The following is a 21,068-nucleotide window of genomic DNA, read 5'->3' as shown; positions in this document are numbered from 1 at the left end:
GCCGGAAGCAGCGGGCGGATCCCGCCCCGCCCCCCTCTACTGGAACGGTAATCCGCATGCGCCGTGAGCCCGCGCTCCTTTTCGCCGGGTTGGGCGTCGGTCACCTAGCAACGACGCTAAACCGCTTGAACCGCTCTCGGCTTCTGCAAGCACCGCCTTCCCCCAGTTTGCGGCCAGCGAAGTTCGTCCACTACCCTCAAACTACAGACTTTCCACTTCGATTTACTTTGGTCTTTTACCCCACTTCTATAATTTGCTCTGAATCAACTCCTTTCCCTTGTCCCCCAAGTTCCTGAGCTTCTCTCTTTTCATACCATTCTGGGTCCCGCCATCCCCAGGAGCTGTCCAAGCAGGTCTGCTCTTCGTTCCAATCCCGCTCCGGGCCAGGAGCCTTTACAGCATGCACGCAGGTGAGCCGGGAGATGGGATGGTAGGTGGAACAGTTGGATAACGGTACGATCAGGCCTGTAATGATTGAGCCCATCTCTTCACAGCTAATCTTGCCCAGAGTCCAGAGGAAGGGGGTGTGTGCATTACTGAAGCCCTTATCATCAAACGGAACTTGACCTTCCCTGAGGATGAGGATCTGTCCGAAAGGATGTGAGTGTGCGGCAGAGATGAGGGTGCTGGAAGATCGAAACACCTGGGATGACCAGTCCCCTGAGCTACACTGATTTGTGAACTGATCTTTGACCCGGTTACTCCACACATTCGATCAGTGCTAATGCCCAATTGATTTTCCGTCCTTAAAAATTATTCCATTTCTTTGCCACCGTGCCCACTCAACTGCCCTAGACAAAGATGTCATCGCCTCGCAACAAACTCGTAATTAGTCTCCCTGACCCCAGTCCAGGCCCCCTGCACTGTTTCAAAGTGACCCCTTTAAATGACAGATCTGATTAGGCACTCCCAGACATAACGTTCCAAAATGACCTCTGCTGCCCATTCAGCCTTCCTGCTTGCCCCTCTCCACAAGTGTGCAACTCCTCTTACGACCACATGCCCTCACACCTTAGTACCTCACTAGAGTACTTAGTGCTGGTGGGGGCGGGGCAGCAGCAGCAGCACCCCCTGGGAGCTTGTTAGAAATGAAGAATCTCGGGCTCACCAAATCAGCATCTGTATTTTAACCAGACCCGCAGGGGATTTGTGGGCACATTAAAGTTTGAGAAAGGCTGAATAAGTACATACTGTTCCTTTTGTTTCAGATACTTTCTCCTCATACCCCTCTCACATTCCTGGCTAACTCCTATTCATATGTCACTTCCTCCAGGAAGCATTTCCTGATTTCCCTACTCTGGACTCAGTGCGCAGTCCATGTGATCTTAGTCCCTTGCACTTGGCTGTCATCCATTTGTCGCAGATGTTTGGCCTCCATCCCTAATAGTGGTGGGCAAGGACTCTCTCGTGTATCTCTAGTGGGCACTCAGTATATGTTGTGGAATTAATAAATGAGTGGATGGAACAAGTGATTTTCCCTCCATGGACCACTCAAAAGGGTGGTGAGGGAGGATCGATCTGCAGAGGTTGCCTCATCGCTGTCCCAGCTCCTGCCTCCACCATCCAAGCTGACTCAAGGAAGTCTTCCTTTGCCTCTGAGTCTCTCCGGGAACTATACGCTGCTGCTGCAGTTCAAGGGCCCTGACTCCTCTCTCCCTCTGATCCCTCCCAGTGCTGCCGACAGAGATCCAGGTCTCCACGTCAGCCTGGTTTCAGGACCTGGACACCACCTCATAAGTCAAGAAGGTGTTCCTGATACCTGATCAAAGTCAATTGGCCGTCCACTCCTCCTTAAACCCTTTCCTCCCTCCCTCCTTCCCGCCATCCCTGCTGAGAGCACGGAAGAGGCGCTCTGTGACACCACCTTCCTGACCATTCTCCCAGGTTTCACACTATTGCTGAACTACAGACTGTCCGCCTGGACCGGGAGGGGATCACCACTATCTCAAATCTAGAGGGCCTCCGGAATCTTCACAGCCTCTATCTACAAGCGGTAACTTCTTGTCCCCTCCCGTTCCTCCCCACTTGCTCCCTGTGGCCAGGTCTGTGCAATCGGAGAGGAGCCGACCAGATCATCTGGCCCGTTCCATTCCCTGCGTCGAAGCCATTCCCAGGTGAACTGGGAATTCTCCCGAATTGGAAGACCGATCCTCCGAAACAGATCCTCAGCATGTTCTTGAATCACTGTTTTGTTTGTTTGTCAGACGCTTCTCTTTGTCTAGTGCTTCTTGGTGTCTCCCTGAAACCTCTCATGTTATATAGCTCAAGCTCTTTTCCTGTTTTTAAAAAAAGAGGAAGAGGGAACTGGAAGATCCCTGTGTCCTTCAGGAACCTGAAGGCTGTCAGTGGTGGTGGGTGGGTGGGTGGTCGACCTCCAGACTCCCCCAGATTGAATATTCAAGCTCCTTGAGCCCTGCCCCGCTGAAACATGACAAATCAAAGTAAGATGTGTTCATTGTTTCCTCCGTGTATGCAGGCCCCCACCAAGGCCTTTCCCATTTTCCTGTAGTACCTTGGCTTGCTTCACTGATTCCAGGTCACTCTTAGGTTGTGGGGTGAGCAGCTTAGCCAGCCCCAGGTTTAAACCCTTAACCATCCGTCTGCAGAAAGCAGATCATCCCAAGGTTGTGAAAACAGGTCAGTGACGGGGTCATCATTCCCAAGTGCCAGACCTCCGGTTGCAAGAGTAGACCTGGTCTTGGGACTTTGTCCCTTTAAAGGGCCCCCCACCCAGCTGCCCTCGGGTTGGTTTGCCACCTTGGTTTCTTCCTGCAGAATAAGATCCAGCGAATTGAGAACCTGGCCTGTGTCCCCTCCTTGCGGTATGTGGTTCCAGGGCTCAGGCAGGGGTGGGGAGGGGAGAAAAGGGGGTAGCACCCCAAAGAACCCGTTGAAACCTCTCCAAGCCCAGCTTCTTGTCAGCTGGGGATCCCGCAAGCCTCATGCTGCTATCTTCACCCCAGAAGGCCACGTGTCCCCACTTCCACCTGCTTAGCCAGGGGCCCGAGTGCCTGATGCCCTCTTGCTTTCCCGCAGGTGTTCTGATTCGGCTCTTTCTCTGTACCCTCCCTTCCCCTACAGCTTCCTGTCTCTGGCAGGAAACCAGATCAGGCAGGTGGAAAACCTCCGTGACCTCCCACACCTGCAGTTTCTGGACCTTTCCGAGAATCTGATAGAAAAACTGAAGCTGGGTAGGAACGCTCTCACCCTGGCTCATAGAACAAGTCCCAGGCGGGCTCTCCCTCCTCCCTGCCCCCACCTCCCTGTGTCCCCACTGACAGGACACCCTCCAGGGGGGCCGGGGGTGCAGAGAGGCAGTGGCTTCGGGCTGGAAGGTGGGTGTGAGAAGCTCATTCCCCTACTTTGGTTCGAGCAGATGAATTCCCCCAGAGCCTTCTCATCCTTAACCTGACTGGAAACAGCTGCACCAAACAGGAAGGCTATAGGTGAGGATGAAACAAAGGTGGGAAGAAAGAGGTGATGTCTGAGCCCCTCCTCCTAACTCCACGTGGGTGCCCTCTCAGCCTGCAGACCCGGAGTCCCGGCCCATGGTACCTCCCCCCACCCCCAGCTCAAGTCGGGCCCCCTCTTCCCTTTCACTTCCCATAACTCCACCCCTGGAGCCAGCCTTTAGCCCTGCGGGGTCTCCCGCTCGTGAGCCACCATCCCACGGGGCGGCGTGGGCACTGTTGCCGTGTGTGCAACCTCCCAGGCTCCGCACCCAGGGGCGCCCTCCAGCGTAGCCTCTGCTTCCTGCCCTGCAGGGGGCGGGTGACAGGGGCCCTGCCGCTGCTCCTGGACCTGGACAGGCAGCCGGTGCTGGAGCGCTGGGACTCGGGTGAGGAGGACGGAGCCGAGGAGGAGGAGTTCCCGGAGCTGTACGGCCCATTCCGCTCAGAGAAAGGTGAGCCTGCGCCGCAAGGCTTGCAGCCTCCCCGGAGCGCGCCCCCTGCCCTGTGGGATCCCAGGGGAAGCTGAGGCGGCAGTGATGTCTGGGAAGTGGCCCCAAGCCCAGGTCAGCATCTGGGCCAGAGGAGAGTAATACAGCCAGGGCCAGGTGTCAGCCAAGGCACACAGGTGACCCGCCCTCCCCACCCAGCCTCAGGCTCCTCCCTGTTACCGGCGGCAGTCCGCTCGGGTCAGCCAGAGACCTTCACCCTCAGCCCCGGGCCTGCCCCCCCCCGCCCCCTGCTGAGCCCAGGCTCCACCCAGCACCCACCGCGGCCCCACAGGCTTCCTCAAGGAGCTGGAGCAGGATCTGAGCAGGCACAAGGAGCGCAGACAGCAGGAGGCCCTGGCGGAGCACCGTCTGAGGATGGAGACACAGCCCGTCCTCACCGAGCTCCCCGCCCTGCCCGGGAGGTCCATGGCTGGGGACAGCAGCCCTTCTGCCACTCCCAGGCAGGGCGAGGAGACACCCCATGAGTCCACTTCCTTGCCACAAGCTTCCTCTGCCACCAAGAAACCATGCCCTCTGGTTTCCAGGGGCCGCCAAAGCACCGTCCAGGCAAGGAGGGGGGTCAGGGAGGCTGCAGCTCCCAAGGCCGCAGTGGCTGCGGCCCCCAGCACCACGAAAACTACGGCCAGAGCGATCAAGAAGTGAAGTGCAGGCCGCCCCTGTCAGGGAAGCCGCAGGAACGAGGGCAGGGCAAGAATAAGAGCGGAGGGGGCCTCCCCCCTCCTCAGAGCCCTCCCAATAAAGTGTCTCCAGGCCCTGAAAGTGTCTTTCCCGTCACTGGGGGCACCTCAAGGGAAGCAATGAGAAAAACACATAAGAAACAAGACACGTTTATTAAACCGAGGCCAACCCGGCCACTCGGAACAAGGGGTGTAAAGGGATCGGATCCATTACCCCAGGGGTCCGGTGCCCAGCCCAGCCCCTGAACCTCACGCTGGGCTCCTCCCAGCCTCAGGCGTACGCCTGGCTCTCCCTCTCCACGAACGCCTGGAAGAGGCCACCCAGCTCCTGGGAGGGCGGGGCCCCCTCCCCCGCCAGCAGCCGGCTGGCAGCCTCCAGGCCTTCCCGTTCCAGATCCCGCTGCCTCTGCCGCAGCTGCTGGCCCCAATCCTGCCGGGGAAAGGCAGAGATGAGTCCCCAGGGCAGGCTTCCCTCCCGAGTAAGGGGAACATGTCTGCACTGCAGGAGAAGGGACAGACCTTCTCCTGGGCAGCTGGCTCTGAAGGGCGAGACCCCTCTCCCCAGCCCGGGACTCTCTCCGCTTGCAGGGTCCCTCATGTTCCCAGAACCCAGGTGAGTGTGGGCGAGACGAGGCATTCCTCGGGGGTAGCTCCTGTGGCCTGGGGTTACCTGCTCCCTCTCCATCAGCCCCAGGGCCTTCTGGTGTCCACGGTAGAGAGTGTGCCGGCGATCCACCTGAGTCTGGAATCGGGGCACAGTCCGAACGGGGTCCTGTGCTCCGAAAGTGGGGGACAACACCTGGGGGGCCTGGGCCGCCCCTGCCCCGAAGATGAAAGGCTTGAACACGGACCTAAGAGGACACAGATGGAAGGGTGGAGGGCCATCGCATCTCTCACTCCCCCCCCACCCCCGGCCGGCACACTCTGCCCCTCCCCCAGCCTCTCCTCGCACCTGGACGGGTCTGGGGTGGCAGTGAGGAAGTGGACGCAGGGCTGAGTGGGGTCCCGGGGCAGGATGGACACCATGCTGGCCGTGGTGCGGAAGCCTCCAGAGTCCATACAGATGCCACTCTCCTTGTTCCTGAGAATGTCCATCATCACCTCTGCTGTGATGCTCCCTGCTGAGTAGAATAGGGTGAGGGCGCCCCCAGGGCAGAAAGGCTGGCGGCCCTGTGGCCCTGCTGGCCCATGCTGCCACCTGCCCCCTCGCTCTCTGACCTTGCTGTTGCTGCAGCAGCTCCTGCCCGGCCCGGAAGCGAGCCTTGGCAGCTTCCATGCGCACCGGCTGCTGGGTCAGGGAGAAAACCTGGGCAAAGTCGAAGGTGCCCTGGCCATCCCACCAGCCCTGGGCCCGGGCGTGGGACCGGAGCTCTGGGTGTTCGGCTGAGATGTCTGTGTCAATGCTCAGCTGGTTGGAGATGTTGCGGGCTCCCTCTGTGGAGGACAGGGGGGCTGCTCATCCGCCATTAAGCACCTGTTGCATGCCAGGTGCTTGGCTAGGTGCTGAGAGCACAATGGTGAAGAGGAGAGACCTACTCTCGTGAAGAGGGAGACGGACAGAACTATCACAGAAGTAAGTGTGAGCTTGCCATCTGTGGTGAGTGTGATGAAGGGGCGCCTGCTGGCAAATAAGGGGGACACCTGACCATCAGGGAGTCCAGGAAGGCTCCTCGGAGGAAGCAGCAGGCTGAAGCACAAGAGGACTTAACCAAGTGAAGCGGGGAGGATAAGTTCCCCAGTGGGTTCATTTGCCATTTCTCTGGAGGGCCCCACCACCCGAGAGGTTTGTGCCTGGACTGGCCCTTCCCTGCCACCACCACGTTCCCCATCCTTCTCCACGGCTGGCAAAAGCGGACACATCCGGGAGGCAGGCCCCAGTGCCGGGCGCCTCACCCTGGATCCTCTGCGCAGCCCACAGCCTCCCCGCCGTCTCCAGCACCCACGCCTCGGTCCGGTCAGCCAGCAGGAAGGTATTGTGGTAGCAGAACGGTGTGGGGTCCTCCCGGCAGCTGCCGCCCTGCCCGTGGCGCTCCAGCAAGCCTGTGATCACACGCAAGGCCTCCTGGGCTGAGCGGCTCCGTTCTAAAGCCAGCCTGGCACAAAAAGAGGCCCGGGGGCAGAAGGGCGGTGGGGTGTCAGTGGCTGGTGGCAGAAGCTCCAGGGGACAGCGGAGACCCAGGGAGGTTGGGTGTCAGGCCCGAGTCCCGTAGAAAAATCTGGGAACACTGCACAAGCACACCCGTGGTTTTCAAGCTGTCCCTGAGGGCTCCCTGGAAAGGCCTGAAACAGTCTCAGAGGGAGGAGTGCCCTGAGCCCACAGCCTCTCCTCGGGCGGAGCTGTTCCCCTCTTATTGGTTTTGTGAATTGGGACTCCACATGAGATTCCATTTGAAAAATATTTTACCTCTATTGAAAAGAAATGTAAGCCCTAGCTGGTGTGGCTCAGTGGATTGAACACCAGCCTGCAAACTGAAAGGTCATTGGTTCGATTCCCAGTTGGGGCACATGCCTGGGTTGCGGGCCAGGGCCCCGGGGGCGGGTATGCAAGAGGCAACCGATTGATGTTTCTCTCTCACATCGATGTTTCTCTCCCTCTCTTTCTCTCTCCCTTCCCCTCTCTTTGAAAATAAATACAATCTTTTTTTTTTTTTTTAAGAAAAATTTAAAACCACTGCCCTATTTCTGGGCCGGGGCAGCCCAGAGGTGGCCATATTTGAGAGCTTCTCACCAGACTGCGGAGATGAGGCCAGGAGAGAGGAGGGTCAGAGGCAGCCTCCGGGTGATGACCCCAAGGCGAGGGGGGTGTGAAGGAGGAGGCCCAGGCGGACCCGGCGTGGGGGAGGAGTGCAGGCTTGGGCCAGTGTTCAGTCCCCAGACTTCTAGTGCGTTGAGGGGAGGGGAGGGGGTGAGGGCTGGAGCCGCACCTGAGTAGATCCATGCCCAGCAGGGCTTCCCCCTGCCCGACTGGCTCCTTGGTCCAGACGGCCTCGTTGCCGATACAGACACCATGCTCGTTGGCGCCCATCTCAGCCCCCCACAGCCAAGAAGGGCGGCTTAGGATCACAGCATGGGTCTCCGACACCTGCTCCACCTCAATGTAGGTGCACTACAGGTAGAGGAGGAGAAAGGGAGAGTCGGCTCAGAAAGGAGGAGGTACCTGCAAGGGGCTGGGACTGAGCCAGTCGTCCACGCAGCCCTTGGAGGAAGGTCTTATCGTTCCCATTTCACAGATGAGGAGACTGAGGATGGCAGAGGTTTAAGTAATAGGCCGAGTCCAGGTGGTAGACTTGAAGCTCACGCTCTTTCCAAACCCGGAGGTTTCCCAGGTGTGGGGAGCAGAGAGGAGAAAGGTCTTAGACCAGTGATTTTCAACGTTTTCTTCTCATGGCACACACATAAACTAATTACTAAAATTCCGTGGTACACCAAAAATAATATGTTTTGCCAATCAGACAAAAAAAAAAATAGGTATACTTTCGATTCATTCACACCAGATGACTAGTGTGTTGGCTGTTGCCATTTTTTAAATTTTTTTTATTTTATTTAAATTGTTGCAGTACAATATTCTTTTACTCCCATCTGCCTTTTTTTTTTTTGAAATCTAAGGGAAGAGGTCAGTGCCCCTCACTAAATAGTCAGGCACTGCATGTTTTAAAGATTCTTGCGGCTCGCCAGGGTGCCACGTACACCGGTTGAAAATCGCTGTCTTAGAAGAATGCCTACATCTGCCACCTCCCAGCGTCCGACCCCTAAAGCCTAACCCACCTGCAGGCGGCTGCCGGGGGCATGAGTGCCTGCTGGTACAAACACCACCTCCTGCACCTCGTCCCGGGGTCGGTCTGAATTCTTGGCAAAGATCACAGCGGGCATGGCCGAGGCCGGGGGCACCGACACAAAGCAGTCACAGGAACATGGGGTGTCAGGGCTCTGCGTTGTCATCTGGGGGAGGGGCGGGGGTGAGTGGGTTCCTCATGCGCTCTCTCCACCATCCTGGCCAGGAAACAGCCCTGGGGAGCCCCCCTCCCAGCACGTGGAAACAGACACTCAGGGAAGGCACTGTAGTCGAGCTCTGGACGCTCAGCACCCCACGCACACAGGATACGTGAAGTGACGACGGAGAGTGCACTCTCTCTGCAAACTCCGGGCTTAGGCTTCAGCAGGCCCGCGCAGACCTTGCTCCAAGGCCCTGCCCCACTGAGAGGTGTGGCCCAATGGCCCTTTTACCTCGCTCCTCTTCTGTCCACCCCTCCAGGCTTCCCAATAATGTATGCTCCTCACCCCGTCTTTCTGCAAGATCCCCAGCTTAGTTCCGGACGCCAGTTCCTCCATTTAGGGTCAGGCCTGTCCTGTTGGAAGGAGGTTCCCAGGTGACCTGGAAGGCCTAGTCCCTTGGGCGGAGCTAGAACCGAACGCCTGCAGTTCCACTCTCTTCCACCAGAGTGCGCGCCAGCACCACTTCTCGGAGGGGAGAGAGCGTCCTAGTCGTGCCTGGCTGCCTTCCCTTACCCCCACGCACCTTTCAGGCCCGTAAAAGCTGCGAATCAGCGCTCAACTCGGGTAGGGTCACTGTGGGGCGCAGGAGCTAGGGGTGGAAAGGATCCACGTGAAAAGGGAAGAAAGAAAATGGGGCTGATTTACTAGAGAGCTCGGGATGCTGGGGCACCTGGAGACTAGGAAAACTACTTGTGGCCTGGTTTGGATTCCAAAGGCACAATCCCACGCTGGTGCCCCACCGACCTCCCCAATAAGATCCGTGAGAGGGTTAGCGGTCAGGCCAAGGGGTGCAGGGAACACTTAAATTAATACTTTTTAAGAAGGGAACGTATACATAAAACCCATCCGACCCGGAAAAGGCCGATTCTGCCCCACAGAGCACAAACTCATAGGAAGATAGCTTTGAAAGAAAACTTGGGAATTTCTACTCCAAAGACATGGTGCCTTCAACACACAGTGAAGCTGGAACAGTTCGGGAGAAGTCTTGGCCAAACGGGGGCACACCCTGGGGCAGAGGTGGACTCTGGTCTCAAATATTCTCCTTCCCAGGGTCCTCTTCCTCTGAAACCGTCTCCGTAGCTAATGTGTAAGCCAGGGCACCTCGCACCACTGGGCTCTGTGCAGCCCTCCGGGAACTGAGAGTACACTGCAGATGATCTATTTCTCCTACGCCCTCCAGCCAGCCAATCAGGGCTGCTGCTCAGAGCCCTGGCCACAGCACCCGAGCTTGTGGCCACTCCTGGGATGGGAATTCAGGCGGTGGCTGAGGCTTTCCCAGGAGGCAGGCTGGAGGGAGGGAGATGTGCTGGGTGATGGCTGGAGGAAACCTGCCCAACGGGGCTGCTGGGGGTCTGAATTCTGTGATATTTCCCAAAAGCCTCCAGGTGGACGAGGCTGAGGTCCAAGAGGGTGCTGTCTCCAGGGAGATGGGCTTTACTTTCAGAAAGGGGGCTGCCACTGGAAGAGAATGACCTAGAAGCTGGGCTGGAGGTTAGGAGGAGCGGTGCCTGGAACCCTACAGACCGGCATTGGGATCTGCTGCCGTGGGGTGTCTTCAGGCGGGTCACTTCCCCTGCCAAGGCCTCAGTTTCCCAGGTGGCAAAAGGAAGGCACTGCACTAGCTACTAGACACTGCACTAGATCCTCGGTTCCCATCCACGGGCGGGGCGAGGAAAGGTTAGTTTTCAATCACACAGCGCCCACTGCACGGCAGGATGCTTGAAGACGCTGCTATCAGGGAGGTGGCGGGCTGCCAGCATCGGCCTCATCTGCGAGCTTGTGAAAATCCTAGACTCTCGGGCCCCACCTCAGGCCTCCTGAATCAGAAGCTGAGTTAACGAGACCTCAGGTGTGAGGTTTGAGAAGTGCTGCTCTCACATAGCCCCAAGGGGCATAACTGGGTGGGGTGCTGGGGAGGGAATCGATCCGGGTATCTTGAAAGTTCCATGGTTGATTCCAATATCCCATCCACCTGGTGGGAAGACAGGACTGTTTGGTTCCCAAGATTCTTTTCAAACCTATGCTGCTAGGATGCTGAGCATTCGGGCTCCCTGGGACTAATGTGGAGGTGAGGGCTGCTTCGCGTGCGATGTGGGCGGGGTGGGGTGGGGGTGGGGGCGGGTATTGCGAGGTTGCCAGGGCATAGCATTCCGGGAGCAAACTTCAAGGCTGTGCGCGAACAGGGGCACCGAAGCGGCCAGGAAGAGAGTCGGTTCACCTCCTGCACTTCCCCAGCCTCCCGCTGGGGGGCAGGCACAGGCTGGAAGACGGGCGTGAGTCGCCTGCCGCAAAGCCGCGGGCTGCCTGCTCCTCTGCCACTTGCCCATTCCTGATTTCACTCACCCACCTTAGAGTTCTCCTCCCAGGCGAGGAGATGGCGGCTCAGAGGGGTCGCCCAGAAGGTCAATCTACATATTCTGAGTTCCCTCCCTCTCTCCCAGCCCCTGTGAGATCGTCCTGCCAAAGGCTCCAGATCTGAGGGGTCAGAGGTGGCCTTGGGCTGCATCAGGGGGGGCCAGGCCAGCCAGGCAGCATTGCTGTCAAGGCAAACAGCCGAGTGAGCGTCAGAGCCCCACCAAAGGCCCCCGCTAAGAATGCAGGTCAGCGGGAGGAGCTGGGAGGGGAGGAGGGGCAGCCCCAGCCCTGCCCAGACAGGCCCAGCCAGCCCCACTGCTGCCCTCCTGTCCCTGGGGGCAGCGATGGGGGAAAAGGAGCAGAGGACTCACGGGGCTCCTGGGGTCTGTCTAAGTTCCCCAGAACCAGGAAGACAAAGGAGGCGCCCCGAGGAGTGGAGTGGGCGGGAGGTCATGGGAAAACGTGCCTGTCCCCTCTCCTCCCAGGCTTCTAAATGCAGGAGCAGGGGGAAAAAATACTTGACCCTCCAGACCAGCCTGCTTTCCTCTCTGACCCCTACATCTTTCTGATGCCCCATCCCAAGGTGGACTTGGTGGGCCCACCCTCTCCCAAACATGTGATGGATGGGCCAACCTGGAGCACCAGATCTGGTTGAGAAACTGGGTTAGGGTTAGAGTAGGGGACGCAGGAACCCCACTAATGGAGAGAGAATAATTTTGTTAAAAACATGTGGGGTGGGAAGGTGCCAGAACACGATAATTTACCCTGCCCCCTTGGAGCCCAAAATTGATCCTCCATCCACCTTCCTGGCTTTGGGGCTCTGGAGCTGAGGTTCTTCGTTCATTTGATATGAATTAGGCACCAACTGCATACCAGGCATTGGGCAGCCTGGGAAAGTGTGCGCGGATGGACATTTCTGCATACCCGAGCGCGCCCCGTGGGTCCAGCGAGGGCGCACTGGTGCGCAGTGCTGTTGTGTAACTGTGGCGGGTCTCTAGCTGGGAGTTGCAGTAGGAGCCTTTCCCTCATACTTTCCAGCTGGGCGGGAGCCCATCAGATATCTTGGCTGCCTTTCATCGCCTTGTTCCTGATAGAGATCATCCTGGGTGAAGAAATCGCTGTCAGTCACCCCCGCCTCACTCGCAGCCTGAGGAACCGATTGACACACACACGCCCCCCATGGGGGTGGGGTGAGGGTGCCAAGATGCTGACCCTCTCTGGGAAGGCAGGGGAACCAGTGTTCTTGGCAGGGGAGGGGGGAGAGGGGGCTTGTCTGTGGAGGAGGAAGGAAACATCTGGAACTTCCTCATCTGCACAGGTTAAGAGCAGGGAGGGATGGTGGGCAGAGTTATCGACCCAGAGGGCGCTCCTCCCTCCTCCTGCACCAGCCACCTCCAGGACAGGATCAGACCCTTCCATCAGAGCTCAGCTCTGCCCCAAACAAAGGGAGAGGCTGCTCAGGGCTGCAGATCAAAGGGAAGTGCCCACCCCACCCTGCAGTGGCCTGGGGCCCGGTCTTCACTGCCCAGGGACACCGAGTCAAAAGGGAAACCAAGAAGGAAACCCGAGCTGGAAGACAAATGAAGCAATGATGTGGCTGATGACTTTATTATGGCATAAAAAACACAGGCTGTTTCTTTCTCCTCTTCCCCCCGCCCCAACAAAGTGGGTTCACAGCAGTTAAAGAAAAAAAAAATCCTACATTTCTCCTCTAGGGGGCTGCCTAGAAGGGGACAGGCAGCCAAGCAACCTAGATCTATAAAAGGGGGGAGCAGAAAGAAAACCTAACCGAAGCCCTCACCCAACACCTTAGAGCTGGGGGCCTCCCTGGGGGGAACATCCATGCCCCCCCCCCACCAACACCCGTTCGGGAGTTCCCACTAGAATGGTCACTGGGAAGAGCTGTCCTGGCAGCACAGGGAGGGGGCGGCTGGTTTCGATGGGTGGAGGAGAAAGGCATCTCACACCCACGGTGCCCTCCCTCTCTCCCCCTCTCTCCACCTGGTCAGGCAACCTGCAGGCACGGCCAGCCCTCTCCTGCCCCCAGACCTCTCAGCCAGAAAAGGAGCCTCTGGTGGGGTTAGCAGGAGGTCGGGATAAGAGCGGCCTAAAGAAAGAACATCACTTCTCAAACTACCCCAGGCCCACGAGTCTCTCAGGGAGGGTCCCCTTATCCCTTTTAAGGACTCCCTTCTACACAAACACATACTCCCACCCAGACCCCAGCCTCACACCCCGTCGAGCCCCCAGTCCTCGGACTGGGTTCCAGCATCCCCCAGGGAGGGAGAGGCACTGTGGGCCTAGACCCCAGGACCGTGGACGGGGCGAACAAGAGAGGGTCTCCCTGACTGGAGACCCCAGGCTCAGTAGAGAAACACACACACACACACACACACACAACATGTCCTAATATTAAATAAAATACCCTTTGCATATAACTTAAAAATCAATATACAACTAATCCTCAAATAAGGCTCTGCATGGACAGAGGGCCAGGGAAAGGGGAGGTGGGGGGGGTGGGGGGGAGCATCTGGCCTCTACTGCAAGCCCGGGAAAGCCCACTAGCTCCGCACCCTCCCCTGCGCCAGGCTCGCCTCAGCTGCCCTCGCCCCGGCCCACTTCCCGGGTCCACGGTCACTATCCGGATGTGGTTCCAGCGTCTGGAGGGGACTAGGGACAGCTCCCTGGACATCCCCTCAGAAGGCAGGAGACCCCTACCCAGTGGGAGAACCACTCCTTCATATGGAAGGGGGGCACCTCTTAACGCCCACTCTGCAGGGGCAGGGGAGGGCGAGCAGGAGCTGGCCAGGCAGACACAGAGTCCACGGAGGGGGACCCCGGGACACTCCTCTACTGGGGTGCCCCCACCGACTTCCAAATAGCTGAGGTAACCCATTCCTTCCATCCCCACAGGGAACAAATAAATGACGGGGCGCCCAGGGTGAGGAACTACATGGATTCTGAAGTGGGGTCTTCCGGCCGCCTTGAAAGCTCACCTGGCATGGGGGTGGGGGTAACTGATGGGGAACGTGGACTTCTGAACTTTATTTTTTATAAAGACCAAGAGTTAAGGACTGAATCCGAGTTTGAGAGGGAAGGGGCCCGTTCCTTCCATTCCCCCACCAAACTGCTTCCTCTCATTTTAGAAGGGGACTTCTTTACCCACCCGCCAACACCCGCTCTCGATTCTGGCCCCCTTCCCCTCGTCCTTCATGGCTCCATCAGACTGGGTCTGGAGGGGTTAATTAATAAGAAGGAGCATCAAAGGAGTTATTTCTACAGCAACAACCCTCCCGGCCTGCTGCAGACCCCTCCCCAAAGGGGACCCCCAGCCTCCACTACCCTGTCTCGGCTCTCCCTCCGGAAACCCTAGGGGAAGAAGCACTGTGAAGGGGATGAAAGAGACCGGGGCCGCTGGGCGGTTCCGGAGGCGCTTTTATGTCCCGGTTCCCAGGCGCTAAGAACGCGTCCAGACAGCTACCCCCAGCGCCCGGGGCCGCCCCACTCCTCTCTGCTCCCGGGATGCACGTCTTCTCCAGCGGGTCCCCTCCGCCCTCCAGCCGCGGTAGGGATACCTCATCCCGTCCCCCCAGCTCGGGGACCTGGGTGAACTAGTGAGGAGACCGCGGACAGAGGGGCGTGCGCAGCTCCCCCGGCCCAGCCAAACAGTCAAAAGCGTCCTGTCCAGCCTGAGACTAAAACACCCCTAAGCCCCCTCTCCCTGACCCCACACCACTTTCCCTCCCTTTCAATAAATAACAACTTTCTCCTCTTACTCGAGCCGCCCCCCAAGGACATCAGGCCAGGGGGGTCTCTTCTGATGTCCCCAGGGTAACCAGCGGGGTTAGAGGGCTCAGTTGGAGGGAGCTGCGCCGCTGCCCTCGGCCTCCCGCTTGCCTTTGCCCCCGGAGGGTTCCACCGCTCCTCCGGTCTTGCCCTCGCCGGTGGCGGCCCCCGCAGCCTCCTCTTTGGTGCCCTCGTGGGTTTTCATGTGTTTGGCCAGGTGGTCACTGCGCATGAAGACCCGGCTGCAGACGGCACAGGGGAACTTCTTGGTGCCGGTGTGGGTCTGGAGGTGGCGCTGCAGCTCGTCGGAGCGCGTGAAGCGCTTGCCGCAGAAAAGCCAGTTGCACACGAAGGGACGGTCGCCGCTATGCCAACGCAGGTGCGCTTTTAGGTGCGACGTCTTGGCGTAGGCTTTCCCGCAGCCCGGGATGTGGCAATTGTGCAAATGCTTCTTCTTGCCCCCATCGGGCCCGCACGGAGCCCCCAGTCGCTCCGCCTCCAGGCAATTGGGGCAGCGGCACACGGTCTGACCTGAGCTTCGGGGCACTGACCGCCGGGAGCCTTTGGGCCGGGCCGCCCCATCCAGACTGGAATCCAGCCCCTGGGTCTCCGGGGCGGCAGCTTCCAAGGCCTTTGCCCCGTCGGGAGGCCCCAGGAGGTGCTGCCCTCCGGCGGCTGGGAGGAGGTGGTGCGGGTGTGGGTGGGATGGCGGGGCACAAAGCTGGTGGTCTCCAACGTAGCCCCCCAAGCCAGCCTGAAGCGCCCCCGGGTGGCCAGGTGAGGTCAGCGCGCCCTGAGTGTGGGGGAGGTCCATCCAGCTGGTGCCCGGATGAAGGTCCCACCACGAGCCATCCTCAGTGCCTGGGTGAGTCGGCCGGAACCACGATTCGTAATGGTGTGACATGTCCGGCTGCAGGAGCTTGGAAAAGGGTCCCGGGGCCAAGGGATTGTCGCTTTCCAGGTCCTCGCAGGTTACTCGAGAGGAGGCCCCTGGTAGCTCATAGCCCTGCGAGAAGTCCACCTCGGGGCCCAGCTGGAGGCTCTGCAGCTCTCCAGGCTGCAGCGGGGAGGGGTAGTCCCCGGCCTCCGGGCTCGTGTGCCCCTGGTATGTTTGGAGAGGCTGCAGGTCCAGGCGCGGAGGGGAGGCGTGAGGCGCGTCCGAGTGCTGGCTGCCCAGAGAGCCGCAGACAGCGGTTAGCATTGCCGGGATGGGGGCTGGGGTGGGGGACAGGGACGGTCAGGGACGCCTCAGGTGGGACCTAAAGGAGGCAAAAAAGAGGTGAAGTGAGCAAAATCACCAGCTCGCTTTCGATCCCAACCTAGATCCCTCCCTGCAAAGTACTGCTCTCCAGGCCCCCAGCTGAAAGATAGATGCACCTCTCTGGTTGGGGACTAAAGATCAGTTAAGAGAATCTGAGAGCCCCTAGGAAGGGTTGAGGACGTGAAGTTCTTGGCCAAGGGCAGAGGATGATGGAAGTCTACCTTCCCCCCAGGTTACCTCTCCTAGGGGACCCAGCTTATCCTGGGAGCCGGGCTGGTCCCAGGCTGGTAGGCGGGATACTCCTACGGTACAGTGCTCAAACCGCCCCGCCCCAGCTGCCCAGGCCTGCTCCAGGACAGTGAGTGACATTTCCCCCCTGCAGACCTGCTGCCAGCCCAAGTGGAGGACCTAAACCCATCTTGGCTGCCCCAGTGTAACTCAGGACACAGATGGGGAGAAGGAGTTGGTCTGTTTCTGAAACTCAAAGTGCGAAGGAATCTGACTTCCCAAAGCCCAAAGCCGATTCTGAGATTTTGGAGCATTTCACTCCTCAGCCTCACTCCTCCCAGCTCCCTGCCTGGACCCCAAACCTTTCCTTCAGGCAGTGGCTTCACCTTCCTGGGGCTGCAGGGCCAGTTTCTGGGAGCCTTCTGGCCACCAGAGAAAGTTCAGCGCCTTTCCCAGCCCTGACCCACGCCAGTGGCCAGCTTTCTTTCCGCTACCTGCGCCCTTCAATGGAGGGGAGACCCAGATGTGAAGCTGGGAAGGGCAGGCATCCCCAGAGAAGGGGGTCAGGAAGAGCAGAGCCGACCAGCAAGCTCGGGAAGGCAAAATTGCCATCCCTTAAGGGATGCAGGGTCAGAGAGGGGGAAGCAGGGGCGACAGGAAAAGCCAGACTCACAGACATTGAGAGGAAGGCTTGCCCAAAGAGATTTTATAAAGGGGTGCATTCTAGGCATGGGTCATTTTTAGGAGTCGCACAGATCATTCTAACCTGCAGCCAAATGTCGAGAACCACCGCTCAGGTTCACTCTCTTATTTTTGGAAAAAAATAAAAATAAGAGAGGAAACTGAGGCAGTATTTGGAGAAGCGACTTGAACAAAGACATTCATGCATTCATTCCGTCAAAACTATGTGCTGTGTGTTCCTCTGCGACCCAGGTCTCTCCACTCTTTCCCTAAACTATTCCGAAACCTGAAGACCTCCACCCCATTCTTGATCTGGGCTTGAAGGTCCCCCTCTTCTCACCACCTCTCCCTAAGGCCTGGGGGCCCTGGTGCCCCAGGTGTGGGGCTTGTGTCCCTGGGCCCCCTCGGACCCTCGCAGAGGAGGTGCCGCGCTGTCCGGCTGGGACTTCCCACAGCAGGGCGCCACCCACCCCACTGCCTCCTGCCTCTGGGACCGGGAAGGTGGCCCCGGTCGTCTGCCAGAGGGAGAGAGGGGCTCCTGGGGCGCCCACTCAGGCTCCTGCGGCCTCACCACAAGAAAGGAACAGGGCGAAGCAGCAGGACCGGAGCCTCAGGCCCAGGCAGGGCCGCCCAGAGGGGGCTGGGCGGGAGCAGTGAGGCCTGGGACCCTAATAGCTCTTGGCGCCTGGAAATGGCCCCAGGGGCTACGGGGCGTGGAGGCTCCAGGCTCCGCGGAGTGGCCCCTCCCGACACAGGGCAGGGAGCCCAGTCGGAGGTTGCAGGGCCTGCCAGCAAGGTTTCGGGGAGGAAGGCGGCAGGACGCGCACTCCCGGCTCTGAGAGCCTCCCGGCTTTGCGTTCCCCAACGCGGTTAGGTGGCGAGAGACACCCTCCTCCCCTTTTCCGCCAGCTGCCTCTCCCAGTCACCAGCGCTCAGGTGGTCGGACTTCCACGCTCCCAGTCCTCAAGGTTCAAGTCCTCCGGTTTTCCCAGTCGCTCTCGTTTCCCCAGTTTCCAGCCTCCTCTCTCCCTCCGGTCTCTCTTGTCCACCCAGTTTTTCACTTCGCCAGGGCTCTAAGCCCTCGGATTCACCTTCCCCAGCGCCACAGGAGGCTGGGGCGCGTTCCGGGCACGTCTTTCCGAGGATCCCAGGAGCGCCGGCCCCTCGCTGCCCCGACCTGGGCTCCTACCTCGAGGCTGCACTCGGATTCCGGGCGCGGCTGGCAGGCGCGCTATCCGGCGGGCGCTCCGGGGCCCTGGCGCTGGAGGGCTCTGCAGCGGCGAGGGGCAGGGGCCGAGGGCCAGCTGGGGCCGCGACCCGACCCTGCGGAGGAGGGGCGGAGGGCGGGCGGGAGCCAGCGAGCGAGCGAGAGAGCTTGCGAGCGAGGCCAGCTCCGCCCGTGACTCACCCGCGCACTCTGCCTTCATCCCAGCCCTGCGCTCCTTTTTCCCCGAAATCGGGGCCCCGCCCACCGCACCTGCGGCCGCCTTTAACCCTTGAGGGTTCGACTCGACAGGAGGCCCTGCCCGCCCGGCCCGCGGCGAGGGGGCGGGAGGGGAGTGGGGGCGGGATCGCTAACTAGGTCGCCGCCCGCCCCCTCCCGCGCTCCTCCCTAGGCCCTCCGCGGCGGGGACGAGGGACGAGGGGCGCGGGCGGAGCGCTTCCCGGGTTCGCAGACCCTCCCGCGGCGGGGAAAGCTGCCCTGCAGCCGGCTGGGTCCGGCTGGGAATGCGCGACGGGGCTCGGACCGCGGGGGGCGCAGAGGAGGGGCGGGCCCTGGGGTGACGCCGAGCCACCTTAGGGCGCCGTGTGCCTCGACGGCCCGCGGCCCACCGGCGTGGCCGCGAACCTGAGCGGAACGGAAGGAACAAGACTGAGCGCCCAGGCTGCGTCCGCTCTACTCCCCAGCCCTAGGCCGTGAGAAACCTATCTTGGGCGCCGCGCTCCTGCCCCGTCCCCCACCCCGCCACTCCTCCGCACCGCCACCTCGCTCCCCGGGCCTGCGCGCGCGCGCGCTCGCTTGCCGGTTCTCGCTCACCGGCCGCTCGCCTTTCTGGGTGACCGCCTCCCCCTCTCTCCCACCCTCTTCACCCCCCCACTGGCCCGTCCCCAGCTGCCCCCGCCGCTCCTGCAGGCCCGCCGGCTCTCACTCTCCAGCTCCCTTAGAGCCGCACCGCGGCGCCGACGAAACCCACCCTCCAATAGCCCCACCACTCGCCCCCTGCGCACCGGGCCCTGGAAGCCGCGGCGGGCGCCCCAGTAGCCCGGGGCAGGGACGCTTCTGGGAAGGACTGAGCGACCCCTTGCTATCACTGCTTCCCGGTTGTCCCGCCAACGTTGGGAACCTTAGGTTCCTAACTTGGAAGGAGGGTCTGGGATGTCTTTGAGATAAACAAACGCGCATAATACGTCATTCTGGCAAGATTTCGGGGCGTTCGTGGCTCCCACCCTCTTTCAAGAGGCGAGTTGATGGAGATGCAGAGCGCGGGTCCGGGCCAGTGCCCCCTTCCCCCGGTTCCCGCCGATCCGCCGCCCCCCGCCCGGCCGGCCCCCGCACCCCCGTAGTCCGCCGCGGCTTTCTCGGCTGGCGTCTCTTCCACCCGCCGCGCTGACCTCCCGAAGTGACCCTTGTCTTGTAAGGGAATTCTGATCAATTCTCGTAATTTTTTCTTTCCTTGTGCCAGTTGGCTTTCCCTAAGCGCTCTGCCATCGGCTTTTAAATTTTTCGTGGCTTATTTTTTTTTGGGGGGGGTGGTTCTTTACAGTTCTTTTCAAACAGCCGAGCCGGAATTCAGATCGATGCCATCTCGCTCCTGCAACCGCGATCCCGCCACCGCTGGTTTACCCGCCTCGCGGTCCCGTTTGGGTTGCGCTCGAAAGGCGAATGTGGAATGGTTAAAGTGAATCCACAAGCCGAGTGAAAATCGATCTTCGTGTACGTGTTTCCCAAGTAACACACACGTTCTCACGTCCGGAGCCCAAGTCTGATTTATCTATGCGTCGTCTTTTCTGCGACTCAGTTTCCTCACCGGGACAATCTGGGTACACGTTTGGGAGAGTTTCCTGGGGCTTGAAGGAATTGATGTACGTAAAATACCCAGCTCCGTGGGCACCTGGCCAGCAGACAGTAAACGAAAAGATGTCGTTGTCGTCGTTGTTAATAATTATTTTAAAAGTCTTCCGGCACCTGTTTGTTGGATTAAAGTATATTCACAAAGGTCTTTGCACTAAAAGTTGACGCACCTAAATTCTAGCTGCAGCCCTGTACTCGCTAGGCTGACCTGGCCCCCGTCAGGTTGCTCTGAGCCTCAGTTTCCTTCTCCTTGAAGTTCCGTTAGATCAGCTGCCTTCCCCCCGACCCCAGACCCAGCAAGTCGGGGCGGGACTTTCTGATGGATCTGTTTCCTTCTTCCTGACGCCAGGCTCCTGAGTGCAGAGGATCAGGGACTGCCCTGGGGGGCCTCCGTGACCGGCTCCGTTGACAGCCCTCTCCACCCTCAGGCTTTTATCATTCAGCCTGCAGACGTTGGCTGTGCAGGTTTGCATCCCAGTTCACTTCTAGAACAGATTGAGGGGCTCATGGCACAGAGCCCGTGACTCGGACTCCCGGGGTTAAGCCCAATCCGACCTCTAGCCATTCTTTGCCTCCTCCTGCCTGCAGCCCTGGAGCCTTCCGGCTTCTCCCAAAGCTGCTGCTCTTAAGGTGCTAACAGTTGCTCAGAGATCTGACTCAAGGTGGGCGACCCATTTCCCACCTCCCGTTATTTACGGGCACCAGATTGTCTAATCTTTCTGGTTTCTTCTGTCTCCCTGAAAAGCAACAGGGAATGAGATCCAGCCCCTACCTGGTCGACACCCCGCCCCACCCCCACCCCACCTCACCCTGACCCACAGACACTTGGGCTTCCAGAAGCAAAGACCCTTCCCTGTGGCTCATCAGCACGAAATCGAACAGCAATGCAGTTGTGTTGGAAAGTCAGCCTTTCTGGTTTCCTGCCCTGTCTCGGTTTATGCTTCTGACTCCCAGCGCGCACTGGCTTCCTTCCGGGTGACCTTCCACTTGCGTTCCTCCGAGTCCAGCCCTTTTCATTGTGCACAGGCCGGGTGGTTTCCCACTGAACAGCGC

At 59.6% G+C, this 21,068-nt stretch overlaps 3 protein-coding genes across 6 annotated transcripts; 1 reads left to right on the top strand and 2 right to left on the bottom strand.

Moving 5' to 3' along the window:
* Positions 1–117: 117 nt before the first annotated feature.
* On the top strand, positions 118–4,713 carry LRRC46 (leucine rich repeat containing 46). The gene is made up of 8 exons (XM_045837534.1): positions 118–410; positions 495–600; positions 1,885–1,993; positions 2,776–2,822; positions 3,082–3,191; positions 3,377–3,446; positions 3,765–3,904; positions 4,233–4,713. Exons 1-8 carry the CDS (start codon positions 401–403, stop codon positions 4,601–4,603), a joined length of 963 nt encoding a protein of 320 aa, XP_045693490.1. The 5' UTR covers positions 118–400; the 3' UTR covers positions 4,604–4,713.
* Positions 4,714–4,772: 59 nt separating this feature from the next.
* SCRN2 (secernin 2) lies at positions 4,773–9,037 on the bottom strand. Of its 2 annotated transcripts, none has more exons than XM_045837532.1 (8): positions 8,917–9,037; positions 8,404–8,577; positions 7,563–7,744; positions 6,532–6,731; positions 5,857–6,072; positions 5,591–5,759; positions 5,309–5,489; positions 4,773–5,068 (listed from the first exon to the last, which is right to left on the bottom strand). In XM_045837532.1, the coding sequence occupies exons 1-8, from the start codon at positions 8,965–8,967 to the stop codon at positions 4,910–4,912; spliced, it is 1,332 nt and encodes a 443-aa protein (XP_045693488.1). In that variant the 5' UTR covers positions 8,968–9,037; the 3' UTR covers positions 4,773–4,909. The 2 variants fall into 2 exon arrangements, with proteins under 2 accessions (XP_045693488.1, XP_045693489.1); XM_045837533.1 differs by having other exon boundaries at positions 5,591–5,756.
* Positions 9,038–12,580: 3,543 nt separating this feature from the next.
* SP6 (Sp6 transcription factor) lies at positions 12,581–18,350 on the bottom strand. 3 transcript variants are annotated; one of them, XM_045836869.1, is made up of 2 exons: positions 18,034–18,350; positions 12,581–16,031 (listed from the first exon to the last, which is right to left on the bottom strand). In XM_045836869.1, exon 2 carries the CDS (start codon positions 15,971–15,973, stop codon positions 14,840–14,842), a length of 1,134 nt encoding a protein of 377 aa, XP_045692825.1. In that variant the 5' UTR covers positions 15,974–16,031; positions 18,034–18,350; the 3' UTR covers positions 12,581–14,839. The 3 variants fall into 3 exon arrangements, with proteins under 3 accessions (XP_045692825.1, XP_045692822.1, XP_045692826.1); XM_045836866.1 differs by having other exon boundaries at positions 18,132–18,350; XM_045836870.1 differs by lacking the exon at positions 18,034–18,350 and adding an exon at positions 17,869–17,989.
* Positions 18,351–21,068: the final 2,718 nt, after the last annotated feature.

This window comes from Phyllostomus hastatus, unplaced genomic scaffold, assembly GCF_019186645.2.
Source record: "Phyllostomus hastatus isolate PE091 unplaced genomic scaffold, TTU_PhHast_1.1 phas_contig_210, whole genome shotgun sequence".
NCBI lineage: Eukaryota > Metazoa > Chordata > Mammalia > Chiroptera > Phyllostomidae > Phyllostomus > Phyllostomus hastatus.
The sequence above is the reverse complement of the archived record's forward strand: the minus strand, read 5'-3'. Positions and strand labels throughout refer to the sequence as shown.